Source organism: Gallus gallus, chromosome 34 (genome assembly GCF_016699485.2).
Source record: "Gallus gallus isolate bGalGal1 chromosome 34, bGalGal1.mat.broiler.GRCg7b, whole genome shotgun sequence".
NCBI classification, from domain to species: Eukaryota; Metazoa; Chordata; class Aves; order Galliformes; family Phasianidae; genus Gallus; species Gallus gallus.
In genome coordinates, this window is record NC_052565.1 from 2,845,202 (window position 1) to 2,867,419 (window position 22,218).

Here is a 22,218-nt window from a genome sequence, read left to right on the forward strand (position 1 = left end):
ACGTGATAGAATCATGGAATTACCAAGGTTGGAAAAGACCCACAGGATCACCCAGTCCAACCATCCACCCATCACCAAGAGTTCTCACTAAACCATGTCCCTCTACACAATCTCCAAACGTTCCTTGAATACCGCCAGGGCCGGTGACTCTACCACCTCCCTAGGCAGCCCATTCCAGTGCTTGACTGCTCTTTCAGAGTAGTATTTCCTAACGTGCAGCCTGAACCTTCCCTGGCACAGCTTGAAGTCATTCCCTCTAGTCCTATCACTGGGTACACGAGAGAAAAGGCCAACCCCAGCTCACTGCAACCTCCCTTCAGGTAGTTATAGAGAGCAGTAAGGTCTCCCCTGAGCCTCCTCATCTCCAGATTGAACAATCCCAGCTCCTTCAGCCACTCCTCATGAGGCCTGTGCTCCAGACCCCTCACCAGCTTTGTTGCCCTCCTCTGGACACGCTCCAGGACCACCATGTCTTTCTTACAGTGAGGGGCCCAAAACTGGACACAGTACTCAAGGTGTGGCCTCACCGGTGCTGAGTACAGGGAGACGATTACTTCCCTGTTCCTGCTGGCAACGCTGTTTCTGATGCAAGAATGCCAGGATGCCATTGGCCTTCTTAGCCCCCTGGGCACGCTGCTGGCTCATGTTTAGTCGAGCATCAATCAGTACCCCCAGGTCCATTTCCTCTACGCAGTCTTCCAGCCACTCTGCCCCAACACTGTAGCGTTGCCTGGGGTTGCTGCAGCCAAAGTGCAGGACCCGGCATTTGATCTTGTTGGACCCCATCCCACTGGCTTCAGCCCAGCTATCCAGCCTGTCCAGATCCTTCTGTAGGGCCTCGCTAGGCAGGCAGATGGACACTTCCAGCCAACTTGGTGTCATCTGCAAACTTAGTGAGGGTGCACTCAATGCCCACATGCAAGTCATCAGTAAAGATATTGAAGAGGACAGGCTGCAGCACCGACCGCTGGGGGACACCACTCGTGTCCAGTTGGCAGCTGGATTTAACTCCATTCACCACCACTCTCTGGGCCCGGCCCTCCAGCCAGTTCCTTACCCAGCCAAGAGTGTACCTGTCCAAGCCATGGGCTGCCAGCTTTTGCAGGAGAGTGCTGTGGGAGACAGTGTCAAAGGCTTTGCTGAAATCTAGGTAGACTACATCAACAGCCTTTCCCTCATCTACCAGACGGGTCACTAGATCAGTGAAGGAGATCAGGTTGGTCGAGCAGGACCTGCCCTTTATGAACCCATGCTGGCTAGGCCTGATCCCCCGGTTGTCCCACACGTGCCGCGTGATCTCCTTCAAGACAGTCTGCTTCATAACCTTCCCTGGCACCGAGGTCAGGCTAACAGGCCTGTAGTTCCCCAGATCCTCCTTACAACGCTTCTTGTAGATGGGAATCACATAGATCATTTAATCAATCATCACATTTCCACATGGTCACGATAGGGGGTCTTTCACTTCTCTGAATAATGTGCTTCTGCTGACCTTTTGCTAAGCTTTCTGCCTAATCCACCTTTTTCTTACCAGTGCTTAATAGTTTCCTGTTGGACAGAGTGAATCCGCAGGGCTTTGTTGTTTGCACAACAGAAGGGTGTCCTGGATCTTTCCCTATACTGCAGATAGATCCATAATGTGCACAACAGGTTGTGCAGAATTTGATGGTTTGTTTATTTTTTTATTTTATCCTGAGCTCCAGTCTTAAGAGTTACTTCATTTTACAAGTTGGAGAACTCTGCATGTCATTGGTAAGCGTAGATAATTTATTTACTAAACTCTTCTGGTTGCACTGAGCTGGTTTGCGTGTTCAGATCTGTTACAGAACTGTTCTGGCTGTGAGCAATGGTCTCCTGCTATTCTGATGGTGTGTGAGCTTTTGCACCTCACCCAAGTGAAGCACAAGGCAGTAAGAGCACAACAAATAGCACCACAGCTCTCTGTCCATTGCAGAGCCTGCAAAGCCCCATTCATGCTGCTCACGTTGCACAGCAGTTTTTATCTCCTACTCCTGCTTGATGCAACCCGAAATAAAAACATCTTTGCAATTCCCTTTATGTTTTTTTCCCGAGATGAGGCCTTTTCCGGGCTGCGTGAGCTGGAGACTTCAGCACTGACTGCTGGATGTGCCAAAACAAGCCACCTGTTTGTATACAGCCCAGTAACTCCCTTGCACAAACATCCGCCATGCCCTGCTGAGATGTGCTGTGAGGGCCATGCTTACAGTGGTGTGGTCCTCACACTTCTGCCTGCCCTGCCAGCAGGGCTGCTCTCCTTTCTGGCTACCCCATGTCCCAGTGCGGCACTGTCTGAAGGTGGGAAGGGCAGCCTGGGGGCTGTTCTATGGGGGAGGCTGGTGCTCAGCCAGTTCTACAGAAAAGAGGATGGTGGGAATCAGCAGTTGGAGCTGACTGATGGCAGCATGTTCTGGACATTTCATTGTCAAAATGAGAGGCTTACAGGGAATTTAGGGACACGTGCATTGGTGATTTTTTTTAATGGGACTTGTCATCTGTCTTAAAAGTGATAAATCAAAAGCACGAAGGGGTTGCCAGCTTTAGACTGCTCGCTGTGCAGCCAATATTTGCTACAACTGTGATCTTGGAAGGAATAGGTATTGATAAGGAAGGTGGTGTGTACATTTGTTACATGGGAAGGATTCTCTGCGACCTATCCATGGTAGAGAAAGATCACTGTTTTGTGTTCAGGTACAGTGGGAGGTTTGATACAAAACCAGATAAATTAAACTTTAAAGCCTTCCAATTAGATAAAATGAGGAGAGCAGTAAGTGGAGCAGACTGGCACTACTTTGTCGAAAGTGGCCTTGAAGAAAAATGGGCTGAACTGTAAAGAAGTGCTGGAGCTGGCTCAGGGAGTGGATGCATCTTTACATAAAACTGCACATATAACTTTAAAACCAGTGTGGATGAGTGATAAGCTGTTATTGTTAATTGCGAGAGAAAACAGCTCTAAAATATGGAGGGAGCGGTGGCTGTTGAAGGGGTTGCGGAGCTGCAATACAAATGGAGGATTTGGAGAGCAGAATGGAGAACAGGTAAATGTGGCCATTAAGCTGAAGATAATGTTGGTGTTTAAACACTTTCTGTGCTCAAACAAAACCAAATATGTGCTCTCTGCCCCTCCTGCTGTGTAATTTCCATTAGATGCTTTACCACTAGATGTTGTACTTCCAAGGAATAGTAACACACCTGTGTTGGTTTGCACTCAGTATTTATAGTAATATATAAAAAATTATTATATCATAATATTGATACAGGTACTAGAAGATAATGTGTATGATTATGTATTGTGAGCTGTAGTCATAGAGTAATATATATTGAGATGTCGTAGTACACCTATTACATGGTATTGCATGTACTTACGTGTATGTTATATAAATATGCTTGAGAGTGGTACATATTCTGTAGGAGACTCTTACAGGTTCATCATGTGTGCATTACATGACGTGTAGTGCTGCAGTTGCAGCAGTTACAATTCATACCTCATATGCCAGCAGCAGCTGCTGGCCTCCAATACCTGCAGGCTGTAGGTAAATATCTGTTGGGAGATGGCTTCACTCACACGTGTTGCAATTTCAGCTTTGCTATGGGTGTAACTTTCATGCATCTGGTCATGAAGGTGGTGTTCAACATGAGGATGGGTTGGGATGCTTAGGTAACCACCACGTGTATCTCTCTGTATCTCTGTGTATGAGGAACTTCAGTCAGCCTGTTGTGATAATTAGAACCACCTACCTTGGTGTTTTTCAGTTAAAGCAAGCTGGAGGACACCATGCCAGGTAAGGGGTACATGTTGATTGGATTGATGGCAGGCATCTGAAGCTTGGCTTGTTTCTTCTGTCTTGCAATTGGCGTGTGTATTGCTGATTTTTGGCAGTTTGCAGAATGCCTAAATAAAAGAAGACTGAAAACCCGAGTGTGGTTGATAAGGTAGGGGCAGTCTGGATTGGCTGTGTGCTTGCATCAGCAAATGATGCCCAGATCTGGCTGTGATTAAAATGTGCTTTGGCTGAGTTTAGAATTGCAAGTAAGAATTGAAAACTAAGCAGGTGTCTTAAGCGAGGCTCCAGGAGGAGGAAAAGATGCTAAATCACAAGGAATTGATAGTCTTCAATAATGCTTTTTTTTCAGTAAGTGTAGTTATATAATGGCATTTTAGTTCATTTCTAATTGCTCACCATTTTCCTTACCACTAAGTAGTACCTGATTTTGCTATTCCTGCTGCATATTTTCTGTTTCAGCCACAAAGAAATCCTTTCTGATGTGGCTCAGTTACATTAAATGTTGTCCCAATAACAGTGAGGAATGCTGAGCAGTGGCATTTTACAGTGATAGAGGTTTTGTGCTCTAAAAATCATAGGAGTTCTTCTAAAAATGCCATCCTTTCATGAGGTTATAGGATAAGGAGAAGTGACTTTCATCCAGAGTCTTCATTACATCCAGAATGTAACTGCACATTTTGCTTTTGCTTCTCCCTTCAACCTGGAAGTACAGGTGGTGCTGAAAAACGGGGCCAAATTTTATCCTATTCGGAGGCAGAGGAAACCAAATGGAATTCAGGACCCTGGGTCTGGGTTGGCTCTAAGTTTCGTTGTGCAGGTGGTTCTCTGGAAATTTACTGGGACTGTTAAGCTGCAAACTTGAGCATCATCAATCCTATTGCTCGGTGGTAGTGGGTATTATGCTGGCAGTAGAGTCTGGGTTTACTGGAGCAGCACTGAATTTTCTTCTTGCTGAACAAGAAGATGATGACGACTTGCTGAAGCATTAAAGCTTTGAAAGATGCAGCTTAGATGAAGGAACACGTTTCTCCACTCCCTTTCTATGGTGGCAGTGGTAAAGTCTTTGTGTTGCAGTGGTAATGAAGAAGTGAGCATAGTCTGGAGTAGTGACTGCTAATACTCATGGCAGTTTGAACAGCTGCATGTTCTGTAAACCTGCTTCTGGTCAATGTTTTTTTTCTTCTGAAGAATTACAGTCATGGTGTTTGCACTTGGGTATCTCATCCAAAGCCTGCCAGAGCTGAAGAAGCATTTGGACAGTGCATGCAGCGATGGGGTTTACTTTTTAGGTGGCCCTTTATGGAGCCATGGGTTGGACTCAGTTGAGCCTTCTGGGTCCCTTCCAACAAGGGATATTTTATGATTCTATGATTTCCTTTAATTGCATTTTTCCCTTCCTGCTTTCCGTAGGGACCATGTTGATGTGTACAAATGTGTAAATAAATAAAACTGTTTTGAGTAAAACAGAATTGATTGCTGTATGTATTAATTGAAACTAGTTGAGAGTCGAAGTGAATTAGACGGCTCTTTCAGCCTTCTTTAAGCTCACAGTCATATTTAACAGATGAACTCTCATGTTCCTAGAGCGTGAGCCCTGACAAGTCTGGAGGTCCAGCGGTGTCCAGCTGACTTGTGTGCTCTCTGGCAGTTGGGAACCAGCGCAGCGTCTGCCTGCAGCGTTTCCAGTGGTTGGAGGAGGACGAAAAGTGCACAGCCTCTGTTGCATGAAGGTGAGAGTTGGAATTCTGCAGAATTTGTCCAGATTCTGTGCTGACTTCTCGAGAAAGCAGTGAGGAAGAAGATTAATTGAAATCTGTCTCATTCGGGGTCCAAGAGTTGTGGTAGCGAAACCTTCTTTCTGCATCCTTCTTTCTGTCACCGCTCTCAGCATTGCTTTGGGAGAGCGTTCTGAGCTCGCTGAATGTGAGGCTCTTCCTTTTCACTGATCCACTCCATAAACAACCCGTGTTGTGATTCATTCATTGAGGATATGGATGTAGCAAAGCCTTACTAATGTTCCAGAACTGTGTTTTGGATACTGTGAGGGCTTCAGGAGTATTGGAAAGCTTTTGAAATCTTCAGGGCTTGCATTATAAGCCTTCAAAATGTAGAAAGCCCAGTTGGGTCAGCTGTGCAGGGTACCAGAGCAGAGTGGAGAGCTGATGACATAATCCAGATAAAGCAAAAACACCCAACCTGCTGTCCATACATAAAGGTATGAGAGTCTACTTGGCCGATTCCCCTTGAAAAGCCTGCAGCTGTTTCCATACCGACTCCCACCCACCCACCCACCTGTGAGTCCAGTGTCACCTCAGCCAGGGGAGCTTGCGTGCACACAGAATGGAAGTGGAAGACGAGCCCCTTCCGACCTTTAACAAAAATAAAATGGAGATGGCAGTTGTTTTTCTGTCTTTAAAGACAAAAACCTTTTTTGCACATCTTTTGGCTTGATGACGGGAGCAGGTGTTCTCCCACAGATACGGCTCTGTGCTGGGACCACTGCTGGCTGGTCTGGTGTGTGAAGGGTTGGTAAATGCCCAATGGGGAGCAAAGGTACTGGAAAGGAGTGGGCTGTTAAATCTCGCTGGTACTGAACAAATGTAATAGCTGTCTTCAGTGTAATTCATAGCAGATAGGGGGAATTCAGAAGGTATTGTATTTGTAGCTCTTAACGAACAGTTGATTTCCTGACATGAGTAAATCTGTTAAAAAGCTGGGTATGTAGCAAGCAGATACAAATGTCATGGCATAGATTCTGTATTGGCTGACGTGCAGGGAAGAGAGTAATAGCAATGCAGAGACCTCCGAGTATGAAATCCTATAAAGCATTTTTTTGGAGACATCAGTGCTGGGGCCCAATTTGTTGTGTCTTTTATGTAAAACATTTCTGCAGTTCCATTTGTGACCCTAAACCAGGCTTTGTCAAGTCAGACCTGCGGAATATGGGATAGAAGTCTTCATTTTTAAAGCCCCGATGAAAGACACTGAATAACCACAATGTGAATGTCCTCTGCTGTTCTTACCACCAAACGCTTTGGTCCTGGACCTACTCACCGAGCTACTGAAGCGATGTTCAAATGGAAACAGTGATATGCTGGTAGTGTCCCCATCATGGAGGAGCACAAAGGGGTGGTCAAGGGATAGGAGAAGAAAGGAAGAATGTCCTTTGTTTCTTCCCTCTGGGACCTTCAAGAGCTGTTGATAAACATAAAGATAGAAAATACACACATAAAGATAGTAGTTCTAAGGGTTGGAAAAGATAATGTGAGGCACCCAAGGTTTTTCCCAGGTCAGAAAGCTTTGGAACTGTCCCAGAGTTCAGTTTCTGTGATCTTCATTTTGCTGAGCAGTTCATGGCAGCAGAGAGGACTCGTTGGTGTCCGGACAAAGAGGGAAGAGGAAACCAAGCTGTAAAGATGTGTGGAAAAGCAAGGAATTAATTACTGCTTGCACTGGTTGTTTGTCGCCTTACTGCCCTTCTTGCCTCCCTGGAGCCCAGCTGACTTCCTGGGATTGCTGAACGGCTGCCTTTTGCCACCTCCTGCCTGTCGCATCGAACACCAGGGCGAATTGGGTGGGTAAGTTTTTGAGCATTCTTTATTTCAGTGAAATGCATTGAGTGTCTGAGGACAAAAGTCCAAATACCTGCCAAGTGTGTTGCAGCAATCATGGGATTTCTATTTCAAAGACTTTTTCAAAGCCCTTCACAGGGAAAGTAAACGGTGCGTATTAAGAAAAGAGGCATCTAGAAATTTTAAAGAGGGCTAATGTATGAAAACTGCTCCAGAGTTGTCAGTGTGCAGCTTTCTCCATATATTGAGGGCACTCAGGAATTTCGGTGACGATGAGTGCTCCAGGCACTTGCACATGCGTGCACGTCATCTTCATTTGGCCAGCCGCTTTCGCTCCATCACACTGCATCATCATGTGATCTCTTTGCTCCCTTCGTGGGCAGCTTTGCTCAGTCTAGACTCGTTGCAGAGACGTGAACGTATCTCAGCCCAGCAGTCCATTAATTGGTGCACTGCCTGCCGCGCCGGCACTGCAGGACCAGAACCGTTGCAGAAGAGCTGGGGCTGCGGAGCGCCGGCCCGTGCCGGCGTCTAATTGGTCAGCGGCAGCTCCGGCCTGTGATTGGTCAGCGGCAGCGCCGCCGGCTCCGATTGGCTGAGGCGGCTCGGGGCCGCCCGGCTCTCCCCTCAGGCGGTGCTGCACCCACGGCCCGGGCCGCCCCGCTCGGCACCGCCGCTGCAGCCGCTGTGCGGGCAGCACCGAGGCGGAACTGCGGCAATGAGGAGCGGTGCTGAGGACAGCGGTGCCGGAGGTGTACGGGGGAACGGCTCCGGGCCGGGGCCGGGGAGAGGAAACGTGTGTGGCCCGGGCCGAACCGCCCCGCCCCGCCCTCCGCTCCCCTTATTCCCCTCTGCCGTGGGATGCGGGGATTTGGGACAGCTGAAGGACTCGGGGCCCCTACCGCCGCAGCGCTGCTGCCTGCATCCGGGCCGGGCCCCCCCGAGCCCTCCAGCGCTGCTCCCGGTGCCCGCCGGGGCTGAGGTGGACACAGGGGGCAGTGGGGGAGATGTAGTGGGGATATGGGAGTTTAGGGGGGCTGTGGGGGTTTACAGGGGGCTATACGTTATATGGGGCTATAGGGGGCTGTTGTGGGAATACAGGGAGGCTGTGGGAGGTCATGGGGAGGATATAGGGAGATAGGGGACTGTTGTGGGTATAGGGTTATACGGGAGCTACGGGGGGGAGGGGTACAGGGTGATATGGGGCTGTAGTGGGCTGTGGGGATCCACCTAGGGAGATATGGGGATATAGGTAGCTGTGAGGGGAATATAGGGGGATATGGAGCTGTGGGGGCAATACAGGGGAGTGTAGGGACTATGGGGGGGATGTAGGGCTGACGTGGGGCTGTAAGGGGCTGGGGGGGCTGTAGGTTTTCAGGCTAGAGGGGGGATATAGGGAGCTGTGGGGCTGTAGGGGGCTATGAGGGGAGCTATACGGTTCTATGGGGGGGCTGTAGGGAGGCTGTGTGTAGACTACAGGAGGGTTATAGGAGGATATAGGGCAGTAGGGGCCTGGGGGGAGGATGTAGGAATATATGGGGCAATAGTGGGGTTATAGGGGGATATGGGGTTATAGGGGGTTGTGGTGGGTGGTGGGAGGGTATAGGGTGATAGCAGGGTGGAGGGAGCTATAGATAGGGATGTTGTACTATCAGGGGTTGTGGGGAGGCTGTGGAGGACTGTAGAGGGGCTGTGGGGAGCTTTTGGGGGATATAGGGAGATATGGCGCTATAGGGGCTGTATGGGGGATATGGTTTTATAAGGGGCTGCGTGGGGCCATAGGGTGATACGGGGCTTTAGGGTGGGCTATAAGGGGATGTGGAGCTAAAAGGCTCTGCCTTCCTGTCCCCCTTCGTTTCCCGCCAGCTGTGGGTTGCTCTTAGGGTTGGCATTAGTGTGGCAATGAGGAGCAGAATGCAAACACCTCCAAACACGTTGTTACTCCACAGAGATCCGCACAGTGACGCTGTGCTGCCAACAGCACTTCTCAACACCAAACCCCGAAACACAGAGCAGCTGCAACACAGCTTTAACTAATAACTAATAACTACTTTTATTTCAGCTCTACATGTAACACTACAACAAACGTGACAGACGAAGACCCATCCCTGTGGAGCGGCACTACTCCCTCCACGTTCTCCAGAACCATCGGCGCAACCTGGGCCTGGTGGGCGGCACATCTTCCAGCACGCTGAGGATCAGCAGTGTCTGCAGCACCAGACAGCGCACGGCCGGCTCGCTGTCCTCCTTGGCGCCCTCCAGGGCTGCAATGGAGCGGTGCTGTGTCACCACGTGGGCCCCACACGGCACTTCCCGGGGCACGGGGCAGCGGGGGGGGATGGCTCACCTTTACGGATGTCCGACATCTTCTCCCGGTTCTCATTCCTCAGCTTTCGCCCTAGCAGCCCTGCGCACATGGCTGCTGTCAGCGCTCACCCGTCCCCGCGGTGCCCAGGGACCTCACAGCATCCCAGGGACCCCCACGGTGCTCCAAGGACCTCCAAAAACCCCATACTACCCTAATAGTGTCCCCATCATCCCCAGCAACCCTTCAGTGTCTCAGGGACCCTATGGTGCCCCAGTGACCCCTGTGGTGCCCAGCTGCCCCCAAGGACCCCAGTGACCCCCTGAGACCCAACACAATGCTTCAGTGAACCCCATAGTGCCCCAGTAATCCCAGTGTTGCCCTAATAACTCCCAAGAACCCCACCATTTCCCCAGTGACCCCCCAGGACCCCCGCTGCGCACCGACCCCACAGCATTCAGCTGGAGGGATGGGGACCCACTGGGGATGGGACTCACCGAGGAAGCGCACGGCTGTGTCCCTCACGGGCACCTGGGGGCTGTGCAGGTGCAGCACCGTGTCCTTCAGGTACTGCTCCGCATCTCTGCCCCTCTTCTGAAGCTGCAGAGAGCATGGTGGGGGTGGCACCCGCAGAATGGCTCCCCGACCCCCCTTCTGCAGGGGAGCAAGGGGGGTCCGGAGGGGTTGAAGGGTGGGGGTCCTTACCAGACAGTCAGCAATCATCCAGACCTCCGCCGCGCTGGCCAAGCGTTGCAGTTGCTGCCAGCCCAGGAGCTTGGCGGCGTGGATCAGAGCTTTCTGAGCAGCCTGGGGGGCAGTGACACGGGGGGGTGTTGGTGGGAGATCCTGGGGGAACCTCCATCCCAAACCTGGGTCAGCACCATAGCCGATCCCATCCCACAGGTTCTGGGGAAACGGGGTGGGGGATGTGGGAGGGTTTTCCTAACCTTAATGACTGTGTGGGTGGGTGTAGTGGAGGGGGGAACTGGGAGGACTGTATGGGTGGATATGAGGTGGGGATCTGGTATCTAGGAGGACTGTACACGTGGGCACAGGGCAGGGAGTAGTTGCTGGTCACACCGGATAACCTCACGACCCCGTGACCCCACAAGCTGCCCCCACCTGCGCCACGTTGGGGATGTCCTCATTCATGTGGATGAAGAGTGGCAGCAGACTCCTCTCCGCCTGCAGCAGCAGCCGCTTCCTGCCTGGTGCCTCCAGCAGCAGCGCAAAGAGCTCCATGGAGCGCCAGCGCACTTCTGCGTTGTCCTGGGAGGAAACACACACGGGGTAGTGCTGAGCTCTGTGCACGGTGCGGGGGCTGCTTGAATGCTCCCCGCTGCCCCGCGTCCCTCACCTCATTGAAGCAGGACAGCAGCTGCACGGCCAGCTGGCTGAGCACACCTCGGATGCTGGCGGGGTGCTGTGCTGCAATGTCCTGCAGCAGATGTATGGCCTGCAGTTTGATGTCAGCCCGCATGTCCTGCAGCCACAGCAGCGCGTCGGGTAGCAGCAGCTGCATCCTCCCAGCATAAAGGTTCCTCAGCCCGCGCAGCGCCAGCTCTCTGCTCTTGGGCTGTTTGCTGCGGATGTATTTCCTGAAGATCTTCTGGGGGCAGGTGTCATCCTCGTGGTGCCCCTGGCAGCTCCACAGCTGCAATGAGTGGCGGTCAGTGGGCGGGAGGGGGCCCATCCTCCCAAGGAGACCCCCCCACACCGTCTCCACACCCACCTCAAAGTAGAACGCCATGGCGGGGACCTCCCTCCACTGCAGCTGGTGGTACTGCAGCAGATTCTGCAGGTGTCTGAAGATGGGTCTGCACTGATCCCGGCAGTTCTTCAGCATCACCCTGCGGGGCAGGGGGAGGGCTGAAGCCGGGCTGGGGGGCTGACCCCACTGGGTCTGGGCTGGAGTAGGGGGACCGGAACAGCCCATGCCGCCCCACAGTGTGCTCTTCCATCTGCCCACCGTGCCTCAGCACCCCCTGAGCACTCTCCTTGTTCCCTACTTATTTCAGGAGCGCTGCACTTGGGGCACCGTGTAGGGCAGTGTGTGGGGCAGTGCATGGGGCAGAGCATGGAAGGGGTTGGGGCCGTACTTGGCAAGGGAGTGTAGGCCATTTTGCCACGTGGCAGTGCCCTGCAGCCGCGCCCACAGGTTGTGGGTGTCCATGGAGAACGCCAGGTTGTCCATCTCGGCGCACAGTAGCAAACTGTGGGCCGTCTCCACCACCGTCCTGCATGGAAACGGGGCAGCATTGGGTCAGCACAGGGTCGGGGGTCAGAGGTCAGTGAGGGGCCAGGGCACAGTGCAGAGTCAGGGTTCAATTAGAAGTCATCATGCGGTCAGGAGTCAGTGTGGGGTCAGGAGTCAGCAGGGGCACAAAGGTCAGCGTGGGGTCAGGGGTCAGTGTGGGTGGTGCCGCGGGGTCAGAGCGGGCACTGCGGTGTTACCTGATGGCAGAGGTGGGCGCAGATGGGCGGAATGGGTCCTCCGTGATGGCGGTGATCTCCAGCGGAGCTAGCGGCCCGGCGGACACCAGCTGGATGATGAGCACCACAAAGAGCTCCGGGAAAACCAGTCGCACCTGTGGGCCGTACTCCAGGTACTGCAGGAGCTTATGCAGTGCCGTGGCCGCCTGCGGAAAGCACCCGGACAGCACTCAGCACTGAGCTGCTCTCCTGGGTTTGGGGGGGTGGGGGGGAGAGTGTTCCCAGAGGATCTCCAAACTCACGGCCGTGTGAAGGACGCCGACCTCGGTCTTCTGGCCCAGCGGCACGGTCTCCAGCTGATGCAGCAGCGCCTGCACCATCTTTGGCACCGCATCCACCGAGGACAGCGCCAACTCCCACAGCTCCCATATGTCCCTGCGGCACAGAGCTGTCCTCAGCGGGAGCCCCTCTCTGAGTGGGGTGGGAGTCCTTCTGTATATGGGGTGGGTGTTGTTCTATGTGTGGGGTGAGGGTCCCTCTGCACCACAGGTGAAGGTCCCATGGGGGGTGGTCTCCCTCTCCGTGTGGAGTGGGGGCCTCTCTCCGTGTGGGGTGGGGGTCCCTATCCACGTGGGGTGGAGGTCCCTGTCCTTGGGGGGTGGGGGTCCCCGTCTGCGGGGGGCGGGGGCAGCGCACTTGTCGCAGGTGGGGGAGCAGCGCAGCAGGCTGAGTGTCACTGCGCGAGGGTTGGCGGCAGCTAGCGAGGCGAAGCTGCTGCGGATGGTCCTCAGTGCCTGCTCCTCTGTGATCAGCTTCCTGCTCCTGTGGATGGCCGTCACAATGCGCTGCACCTGGAAGGGTTGCAGGGACAGCAGAACTTCACTCCAGGCGTCCCCAGGAGGGACCAAGCGCCCTGAAGTCTCAAATCAGACCGATGCCGTGCAGGACAACCCAACCCAACACAGCCTTCCTGCACCCAACCCAACCCCGTTCTAACCGTCAGGACCCAACCCAACCCAACCCCACCCCCACCTCCCATGGGCTCAGCCCCCTGGCAAGCAGCTCCCAGTTTCTCACATCATTGGGCATAGGGTTGAAGTCAACCGTCAGGATGGCCATCAAGGTGGAAGCCACCTGGGTGTTGTAGTTGCTGCAGTCCCTCATGCCCTGCAGCGCCAGGAGGATGAGATCGGTCTTCTCTGAAGAGTGGAAGTACTTCTCAAAGCGCTGGGGAGGAATGAACGCAGAGGGGGGGAAGGATGTCAGCCATGCTCCCCCCACCCCCTGCGCCCATGAGTCCTGGCGCGACAATCCCTCCTCACCAGCAAAATGACCGTGGTGTTGGTGGTCCAGGTGAGGGAGAACTCGTGGTCGGCTTCCCACTGCTCCAGTTTCCCCCGCTCGTCCGGCTGCCCTTCCCAGCCTGGAAAGGAGAGCAAGGCGCAGGTGCGTGAGCAGTGGCTGCCCTGCAGGGAGCTGGACAGCTGCCCCGACCCCAAGCACGGGGCCGTGCGGCAAAGCTCCCCAACACCATGGGGTTCTTCACTGCTCTGAGCGGCAGCTGAAGCAGAGGTCAGCAGCCGTTGCCTTACGGCTTCTCCACAGGACAAATCTGTAGAGGTGACGGAGAGCGCTCAAAGCACAGCGGCATGTTTTGTCCTCCTGGACAAAAGCGCAGCACAGGATGAGGCATCCCACCAGCTGCCCCAGCACGGGCAGGCGGAGCTCGTCATAGCTGGCAGATGGGGATTGTTCCGAGGAGTGACGGGGCTGTACGTGGAGAGCAGAAAGTTGAGCGCACCCCCGGAGTGGGCAGAGCGTGGAAAAGGAGAGACAAAGACTCCACATTATGGGGGTCGTGCCCTTACCTTCTCCTGGCAGTAATGTGCCAGCGAATGGGTCAGCTTCCAGATGCGCCCCACTGCCCTCTGGCGCACGGTCGAGCTCTGCAAGGAGGTGAAGGGCAGCAGCACCTGTGGGAAGAGGAGGTGCTGCTCTGCCCTGTGGTCCCCTGGATCACCCCAGAAGGTTTTTGGGGTGGTGGGGATGGGGGGGGAACACTCCTCCTCTGTGTGCTCCCCATGGGCAAGGCTCACCTGGAAGACGTCTTTCAGCTCCTCTCCGATGCTGGCGCTGGGGTGAATGAACACCAATGAGTGCAGCATCTCATCCAGAGCCCTCAGGGTCTGCAGAACGGACAGGGTGGAGGGAGATTAGAGGGGAGGGGGACGGGGGATGCATGGCAAGACCCTGTTCTGCACGGTAGGGGGGTCCTGCAGCTCCCCGGCACCCACCTTGGAGTAAAGGTTTGTGTCCAGGTCCTGCTCTGAGGGAAGCAGGAAGATGCTCCGGAAGCACACAACAAAGAGAGGGATCTTCTCCTCCAGAGCCCCCTCCACCTTGCTGCAAGAACAGGGACAGCGGCGCTGGGAGTGCTGTGCTGCAGGATGGGGAGTGGATTCCCCCCATGGGCAGCACTCTGCAGAGCAGGGGGGGCATTGCTGGGAGGAACCCCTCCTCCATCGGGATGTGTGGGGCAGAGGGAGTCCTGAGAGCTGCTGTGGTCAGATTGGGGTTGGGGTTCGGGTTGGGGTTAGGTTGTTGTTCGGGTTAGGGTTAGGTTATGGTCAATGTTAGAGCTGAGGCCCAGCAGTGCTGCAGGACCCCCTCGGCCCTTTGCCCCGCCCCAAAGGGGGAGAGCAGCAGCCCAGTACTGCCAGGATCGTCCCCGGGGGCTGTGGGGCTATACAGGCAGTGTGGGGCCATTCAGACACTGTGGGGCCATACAGGCAGTCTGGGGCCATATGAATGCTGTGGGGCCATCCCGGCGTGGGGCAGTACCTGAGGGAGGTGATGGCGGCTACCGCTTGCAGCCGCAGTTCAGAGCTCAGCTCTCTCCGCGGCTCCTCTGCCAGCAGCACCTGCAGCACAGCGGGATGGCATCAGGCATGCAGTGCTCCCAGCACTGGGAGGAGAGGAGCCGCCCACTGCCCCCCCTCCAGCACCCACCGCCCCTCACCATGATGTTCTCCACAAGTTCGTTCCGGCGGCAGAAGATGCGCAGTTCCTGCACCGTGTTCCTCTCTGCTGCGGAGCCGCAGATGGTGCGGATGCTGCACAGGAACTTCATCTTCTTCTCCTCATTCTGAGGCTGCCAGCGAGCGTGGGGAGTGTGAACGGGACGGGGCCAGGGGGCACAGCCCTCCTGCGGATGCAATGGGCCTGGGGGGGGATGGGGGACCGCCGTGATGGGAGCGGCCGCTGTCACCTCTGTGCTCCGGAGAAAGGCCTCAATGTTGTCCATCGCGTAACGCTCCACAGCACACATGGGCAGCCCAGAGGCATCCAAGGGGGGAGCTGGAATTGGGGGTAGGAGGGGGATCGGAATTAGAGCTGGGTTTAGAGTTGTGGTTAGTGTTATGATTGAGGTTAGGGTTGGGGTTGGATTAGGGTTGGGGGTGGGGGTGGGGTTGGGTTAGAGTTAAGGTTGGGTTTGTGGTTAGTGTTAGGATTGAGTTTGGGGTTGGGGCTAAGGGTAGGGTTAAGGTTGGAGTTGGGGTTAAGGTTAGGGTTAGGGCTGGGGTTAGGATTAAGGTTGGGATTAGGGTTGGGGTTGGGGCTGGGTTGGGGTTAGGATTAAGGTTTGCCGTCAGGGTTGGTGTAGAGGAGCCCAGAGCAAAGCGAGGAGGAAATTCTGCCCTCTGCCGCCCCACGCAGCCCCCACACTGTGCAGAGGGCACTTCCCCCCCACCCCCCCCCCAGCCCTGCGGGGACCCTCACTCACCGGGCGGCACAGCAGTGGGCTCCTGGGGGAGTTTGTCCTTCTCCTTGGCCTCAGCAGGGCAGGAGGGGTTTCTCTCCTCCATCGCAGAGGATGAGGGTTGAGGTTGGGGACGGGCCGTGGCCTGGGCAGCCATGGGCGGAGAGAAGCGCTGCGGTTTGCCCCGAGGGGCGGCTTGCACCGCTGCTCTGCTCGCGTGCTGTCCCATCTCAGTCCTGACGGAAAGTGAGGGGCACAGCGCTGGCGCTGCTGGAGCTGGGGGGCACGGGGACGCGTCACAATGGGCCCCGCTGTGACCCGCTGCCCCGCCCGCGTGGGGCCCCCGGCAGTGCTCAGCTCTGCTCAGGGCTGCTCAGTTCCCCAGTTTGCGCTGAGGAATGGATATATTATTGCAATTATTTTATTAAATCGCTATAAAAGAGGGCAACGGAAGCATAAAACTCAGAAATTGGAAATACGTGCTTCACATCAAGGCTGAGCTGCTCTGCAGGGGGGTTCAGGATTTCCCTGGTGAGTTCACCAACTAAAGTTGGGGTTGGGGTTGCAGTTAGGGTTATGGATAGGGTTAGGGTTAGGGCTTGGGTTGCGGTTGGGGTTGGGGTTAGGGTTAGGTTTCGGGTTAGGGCTAGCATAGGGTTAGGGTTACGGTGAGGGTTAGGGTTAGTGTTGGGCCTTAAGTTGTGGTTAGGGTTGGGCTCAACGTTTGATGTTAGGATTGGGGTGAGTGTTGGAATTAGGTTTTGGTTTAGGCTTAGGGTTTGGGCTGGGGTTGAGGTTACTCTTGGGTTTAGGGTTGTGATTAGGGTTAGGGTGTGGGTTGGGGTTAGGGTTGGGTTTAGTGTTGTGATTGTGGTTGGGGTTGCGATTGGGGTTCTGGTTTGGTTTAGATTTAGAGTTAGGGTTGGAGTTGGGGTTGGGTGTGGGGTTAGGATTGTGTTAGGGAGCTGGGGAGCACAGCCGCACACCACCAGGCAGAGAGAGAGAGAGCAATCCCGGGACTTGTGGGGCTGATCTTCCCCTCTGAGCGCAAAGTCCTCTGGGGTGTGCTGCTCTTCTTCCCTTCTGAGAACCAGGTATCCACAAAGTTGTCAGTACATGGAACTGGAGTAAGAACTCTTTAATCCCCCATGCTTTATATGATGGTGTGGTGTGCAATACCAATAAGAAAAATCATAAAACCATGGCATTCCACGCCTTATTCCACATTAGTACATCATGCTTAATATATACATATACATGTATGCAAACAAACAATAATGAAAATGCATTATGCACATACATCTACATACATATATATACATGGAATTACTGACCGCACTCCCCCAGCGTCAAATTCCCTTGTGGTACACACTGAACATCCCCATCTTTCTGCATCACCCACCAAGTGGACCCAAGTCCCTGAGCAAAAAGAGTTCCATGAAGAGATTTGCCCTTCCCAGAGGCTGGAGGGACCCAAACCGCTTTTTCCAGCATGCTCTTTACATGTACCACAGGGACCTTGTCTCCCTCTACCGTATGTAGGGAGCTGGATTGGGTAGGACCATCTTGACTGACCGATCCTCGAGTGTTGGCCAGCCAGGTGGCTTCTGCCAAATGCTTCTCCCAGTTCGTAAATGTTCCACCACCCACTGCTTTCAGCATAGTTTTTAACAACCCACTGTATCGTTCAATTTTACCAGAAGCTGGTGCATGATGGGGGATATGACAAATTGTCATGGTTTCATGATTTTTGGTTATCAGTATTCCACATCACAACATCATGCAGTGTACTGGGAGTTAAGGAGCAAATGCTTTAGTTCCGGGTACCTGTCTGGAAGAGAAGAAGAACTACGTTCCCCAAGAGCCTTTTCGAGTACGGTTATCATTCCTGCTCAAGGGAACAGATATAAGGGCGCAGGTCATCTGACTTGTCCCTCTTCTCGTCTCGCCGTGTTCCCTGTCGGATCGGCTCGCTACTGCTGCGCCCGACTGCACGCAAGGCTTCAGTATTAGTGTAAGGCCTTTGGATCTCGGACAATCTTTCTCTCAATTATTGTTGATTTATATTGTATTATAGTGTGTTATCTTACATTCCGATACTATATTTAGTAAATTAGTTTGTTTCTCCTCAGATCGTTGCCGCTGTTTTTAATTATTTTGGGGTCCCCTGTTTCCCTTCCTGGAGGCGCGGATTTTGCGAAATCCCTCCACCCCACTAGTCGCGGAACCGGGCCGGACCAGCCCTTAAACCGTTGACACAAATCCACATAGTGCCACGATCTTTGGCCCAAGTATTGACAAGAGAATTTTTGAAATGAGTCCCATTATCGGATTCAACTCTTTCTGGAGTGCCATGTCCCCACAGGATTTGCTTCTCCAGACCTGATATGGTGTTTTGGGCAGTAGCATGGGGTACTGCATGTGTTTCAAGCCACCCAGTGGTTGCCGCCACCATGGTAAGCACATAACGCTTACCATCGGGAGTTTGTGGCAAGGTGATGTAATCAACCTGCCAGGCCTCCCCATATTTATACTTTTGCCATCGCCCTTCCCCCCAGAGGGGTTTCATCCTCTTGGCTTGTTCAATTGCGGCACATGTGTCGCAGCCACGAATAACCAGTGCAATAGCGGCTGTAGTTAAGCCCACAAAATTCCTCAACATAATGTAAAATCCTGCCACAGAGAATACATTCAGAGAGACTGAAAGCACAGTAACTAAGCTGGCATCCTGAACACGCATCAGGAACTGGGAAGAGCACTTGGAAACCAGTCCAAACATCATATTGTCTAGTAAATTAGCCAGGATGTATAGGAACCAGGCAGCTATCTCCATCAGTGCCCTGCGGCAGGCCCAGGGTGTGCTGCTGGAGCCAGCACGCTGTCCCTGCTCTGACCCCTCACTCTTTTGTTACCAGGCAACTGCGTTGCTGTCTGTTTCTCTTTGTCCAAGCCCTTGCGTCTACAGCCAGCCAGGGACTTGGAGACACAGCGGGAGCACATGGCAGGGGAAGGTCTTCCCCCCGAGCTGGGACCTGCTGGCATAGGAAGCCCTCCAGCCTGGAGACGAGCTCCCTCAGAAAGGACTTCCTGCACTGCTTTCACATAGATCTTTCCATTGGGCTCAGCACCTCTCACTGTTACAATCAAGGAAGGAGAAGCAACAAGATTGAAAGAGAGTCCAAGGCTGCATTCAATGGGCCATAGCGCTAGGGCATCTCATCTGGAGTGGTCACGGTAATGGCTCTTAGGATCTTGGCTGAACTGCGGGTTCACATTTCAAATCAGGACAGGAATGGTAATGGGAAATCCCAGGGCTTAAGACCCCAAGCAACACGCAATGAGAACAGTCCCGGGAAAGAAGAGGCAGAAAGCCTAACCAGGAAGACAGTGCGCCAAACCCAGGTGCCTGTTGTGTGTCTGCACCTCTCTAGGGTGCTGTGCCACACTCCATGCCCCTCCCCTGGCTTTCCGCATGGCTGCGCTTCAGAGGAAGGCCACTGGCATCAGCTTCTGACCAAAAGGAAACAAGAAATACTTGAAGAGCATCTCTTTGGAGGAAGACCTGTGCACAGCCAACCATAGACTTCTCCTCTTCAAGCACAGTTTCTTCAGTTTGCCTTTCTGCTGCCACAGTGTTGTGCCATTTCTGCAGTCAGCACAGATCGGCAGGGTCCTTTCCTCTCTCCTCCGTCACACACACGCCTTCATGCATCCCGATTTACAGCCAGGCACCCACACCACAGCTCACAAAAGGTTCTCACCTGCGGAGGCTTTCCGTTTCCCCCCCTTGCCCACCATCACTCGATGGACGTGCAGGCTCCATCCCTAAAACAAAATACAATTTGCTGATTTAATGGAAACCAGTAGCCAGGAGCAGTACTGTCCTGTTAGCCCATGTCCACCCCAAAAAAAGCAAAAGACACCGTTGTACAGCCAAAACAGAATCACAGCGTCATAGAATCACAGAATCATAGAATGGCCTGGGTTGAAAAGGACCTCAAAGATCATCCAGTTGCAACCCCCCTGCCACGGGCGGGGTCACCAAGCCCTAGACCGGGCTGCCCAGAGCCACATGCAGCCTGGAAACCGATGTTTAAACTGCAGTGCACTTACAAAAAGCATTACCGGTCTCATTCCTGCTCAGATGGCAGCAAAGGAATCCCAGCCTGCCCGACAGCTCTGCATTCTGCAGAGCAAAGGCGGATCAGCATACAAAACGCGATCAGGTCAAAAAGTTGAGACACATGTTTGTTGCCTCTCAAATGAATGCACTCAGCTCTACGCATCACCATTTGTACGCAGACTTCTGTCTCACTCCAGTCATCAGCTGCCGCTGTCGGCCTCTCTAATGCTTCCACAGTGACTTACTTGACATCCCCTGCAGCACTGCACCCGCTCCGAAGTAACACTCAAAATTCGTTCCTCCATACTTCATGACAGAGGACCGAAGAAGCTCACTTGTGCGTGGTGGTAAGGACGGTTCGTCCCCGTCGCGTCCCTCTGTGGCCCCATCACGTCCCTCTGTGCGCTGCAAGGCACAGTTGGATCTCTGGCAGCCTCCTGGCTGCTGCTCCCAAACGCAGGGAACCGCGCCATGCCGCTTCTGAAGAGGGAAAGGAAGAAATGGTGGTGGGAACGGGCACCCAGGGCCTGCAGTCATGTTCCAGATCGTGCTAGAGATGGGATATCAGGATGCTGAGGCATTAATTATCACTAAGAGAAAAGACAGCCTGAGCCGTGCCCATGCCATTAAGCCGGGCTGTCAGGAGTGAGCGCAGAATCCAAGCGGTTATTGAGGTCATAAAGGTCCAGTAGGGCTCCCCCTGCTCTATCCCTTCCCTTAACAATGAGAAAAAGTGAAGGGCCAAATCAGGTCCCCGCAGTATAGAAAGAAGGGCTTCATAGCAAGAAAAGAGAAAGCAGCTTCACAAGGTAGACATAAGGGGCAAATAGAGATGGTTTACGTAGAGAGTATCAGAAAACAAGGGATTCCAAGCACTTTCACAGGCGCTAGGTCCGGAATAACAAGGAGAATGAAGGCCATAAAGATAAGGACCGGAGAACAGGTCGAAAACATTTGGCAGGAAGGTGATGTCTGAAGTGCAAGCTGTAAGCAGTTTGGGGGATGTCCCCCCCTTCGGGGTCAGAAGTTTGCAGCGAGGAAGACTCCGAGCATTCGCGAGGAAGACTACGAGCCTTCATCATCATGACCTACTATGCACGCGCAAGGGGGGGGAGGGACTGCATGCTAATGGGCTCTCAGGAACGTAGTGAATATGTATCTGAATTCCTGTCAACTATTGATTATGTATTAGCTCAACCTATATCTACAGCACGATTTCTCCTGACGGTGTGCAAGCTAGGTGGAACGATCCCCCTTGCACCAGGATGTACACGTGTTACCAATAAACACATACCTGCTCTATATCCTTACTGGCTATAGGGTCTGATTTTCGCATGTCACCCATTGACCCCAATGCCCCCGCTGCCTCCAGTGCTTCCATCGCCCCCATAATTTCCCCCATTGTCCCCAACGCCCCCATTGCGCCCTCTGTCCCCGCAGGTACCTGGAGTCACGAGGTCTCCTGGGGGGCGGTGGTCCCCCACGAGTGCCATCACTGCCGACGCCGGAGGAGCGTGACGCCGAGTACGTGCGCTGGGCGCTGGGGGGGTGGGCAGGGCGCAGCGGGCACGACGCACCCATGGTGGCCCTGGAGGCGCTGCTGGCGGCGGGGGACAGCTGGGAGGAGCTGTGCGCCCGCGTTGTGCTGCACGGCGGCGACAACGACTCCACTGGAACCATCGCCGCCGGCTGCTGGGGGCTGCGCTGGGGGCTGAGCCGCGTTCCCCCCGGCATGCACCGCCACCTTGAGTACCGCCAGCGTCTCTGCCACGTCGCGCACCGCCTGCACGCGCTGGCCTGGGGGCACTGAGCGCTCCTTCGGCAGCATTCGGGACACAGCCGTGGCCACAGTAAACGTGCGCTGCAATGTCGCCGTGTATTGGTGTGCGTCCGCAGCGCCTGACCCTGCGGCCACGGGGTGGCGCTGCCCCCCGCACAGCCCTGCGTGGCAATGGCCGTTGTCATCCTGGTGGCCATCCCCATCCCCATGCCGGTGACCAAGACCACACTGCTGGCCATCCCAATCCCCATGCTGGTGGCATGGTGCTACCCCATAGCATTGCCCCGTAGCACTGTTCCATAACGTCACCCTAGAGCACTATGCATAGCACTGCCCCATAGCATCACCCCAGAACGCTGCTCCATGTCACCCCTTAGCATCAACCGATACCATTTTCCCATAATGTCACCCCATAGCACTGCCCCGTAGCGGTGCTCCATTGCGT

The 22,218-nt window shown here is 54.0% G+C and overlaps 3 protein-coding genes across 4 annotated transcripts; all 3 read right to left on the bottom strand.

Moving 5' to 3' along the window:
- Positions 1 to 9,493: 9,493 nt before the first annotated feature.
- On the bottom strand, positions 9,494 to 10,923 carry LOC121108060 (maestro heat-like repeat-containing protein family member 2A). 2 transcript variants are annotated; one of them, XM_040654780.1, is made up of 5 exons: positions 10,800 to 10,923; positions 10,383 to 10,484; positions 10,175 to 10,277; positions 9,720 to 9,779; positions 9,494 to 9,636 (listed from the first exon to the last, which is right to left on the bottom strand). In XM_040654780.1, exons 1-5 carry the CDS (start codon positions 10,917 to 10,919, stop codon positions 9,494 to 9,496), a joined length of 528 nt encoding a protein of 175 aa, XP_040510714.1. In that variant the 5' UTR covers positions 10,920 to 10,923. The 2 variants fall into 2 exon arrangements, with proteins under 2 accessions (XP_040510714.1, XP_040510713.1); XM_040654779.1 differs by having other exon boundaries at positions 10,175 to 10,484.
- A 107-nt stretch (positions 10,924 to 11,030) lies between these two features.
- On the bottom strand, positions 11,031 to 12,745 carry LOC121108105. Its single transcript, XM_040654948.1, has 6 exons — positions 12,413 to 12,745; positions 12,132 to 12,316; positions 11,777 to 11,914; positions 11,395 to 11,527; positions 11,138 to 11,331; positions 11,031 to 11,055 (listed from the first exon to the last, which is right to left on the bottom strand). The coding sequence occupies exons 1-6, from the start codon at positions 12,488 to 12,490 to the stop codon at positions 11,031 to 11,033; spliced, it is 753 nt and encodes a 250-aa protein (XP_040510882.1). The 5' UTR covers positions 12,491 to 12,745.
- Positions 12,746 to 13,527: 782 nt separating this feature from the next.
- Positions 13,528 to 20,466, bottom strand: LOC121108106. The gene is made up of 11 exons (XM_040654949.2): positions 20,329 to 20,466; positions 19,632 to 19,695; positions 18,346 to 18,543; positions 15,895 to 16,146; positions 15,379 to 15,467; positions 15,130 to 15,261; positions 14,952 to 15,031; positions 14,405 to 14,513; positions 14,207 to 14,296; positions 13,979 to 14,083; positions 13,528 to 13,880 (listed from the first exon to the last, which is right to left on the bottom strand). Exons 1-11 carry the CDS (start codon positions 20,464 to 20,466, stop codon positions 13,653 to 13,655), a joined length of 1,485 nt encoding a protein of 494 aa, XP_040510883.2. The 3' UTR covers positions 13,528 to 13,652.
- Positions 20,467 to 22,218: the final 1,752 nt, after the last annotated feature.

What these genes read in the sequence shown, in the direction of transcription:
- LOC121108060 (XM_040654779.1), bottom strand. Translation starts at nt 10,919, where the DNA reads ATGGAGCTCTTTGCGCTGCTGCTGGAGGCACCAGGCAGGAAGCGGCTG. An exon ending in ACATCCCCAACGTGGCGCAG is followed by an intron (nt 10,485 to 10,799) that starts GTGGGGGCAGCT and finishes ACTGCCCCCCAG; the next exon opens with GCTGCTCAGAAAGCTCTGAT. An exon ending in GATGTCGGACATCCGTAAAG is followed by an intron (nt 9,637 to 9,719) that starts GTGAGCCATCCC and finishes GCTCCATTGCAG; the next exon opens with CCCTGGAGGGCGCCAAGGAG.
- LOC121108105 (XM_040654948.1), bottom strand. Translation starts at nt 12,490, where the DNA reads ATGGTGCAGGCGCTGCTGCATCAGCTGGAGACCGTGCCGCTGGGCCAG. An exon ending in TTGAGGTGGGTGTGGAGACG is followed by an intron (nt 11,332 to 11,394) that starts GTGTGGGGGGGT and finishes CACTCATTGCAG; the next exon opens with CTGTGGAGCTGCCAGGGGCA. An exon ending in ATGCGGGCTGACATCAAACT is followed by an intron (nt 11,056 to 11,137) that starts GCAGGCCATACA and finishes CTGGCCGTGCAG; the next exon opens with CTGCTGTCCTGCTTCAATGA.
- LOC121108106 (XM_040654949.2), bottom strand. Translation starts at nt 20,466, where the DNA reads ATGGCGCGGTTCCCTGCGTTTGGGAGCAGCAGCCAGGAGGCTGCCAGA. An exon ending in GAAACGGAAAGCCTCCGCAG is followed by an intron (nt 18,544 to 19,631) that starts GTGAGAACCTTT and finishes TCTCTGTGGCAG; the next exon opens with GATTTTACATTATGTTGAGG. An exon ending in GCCCACTGCTGTGCCGCCCG is followed by an intron (nt 15,468 to 15,894) that starts GTGAGTGAGGGT and finishes CCCCAATTCCAG; the next exon opens with CTCCCCCCTTGGATGCCTCT.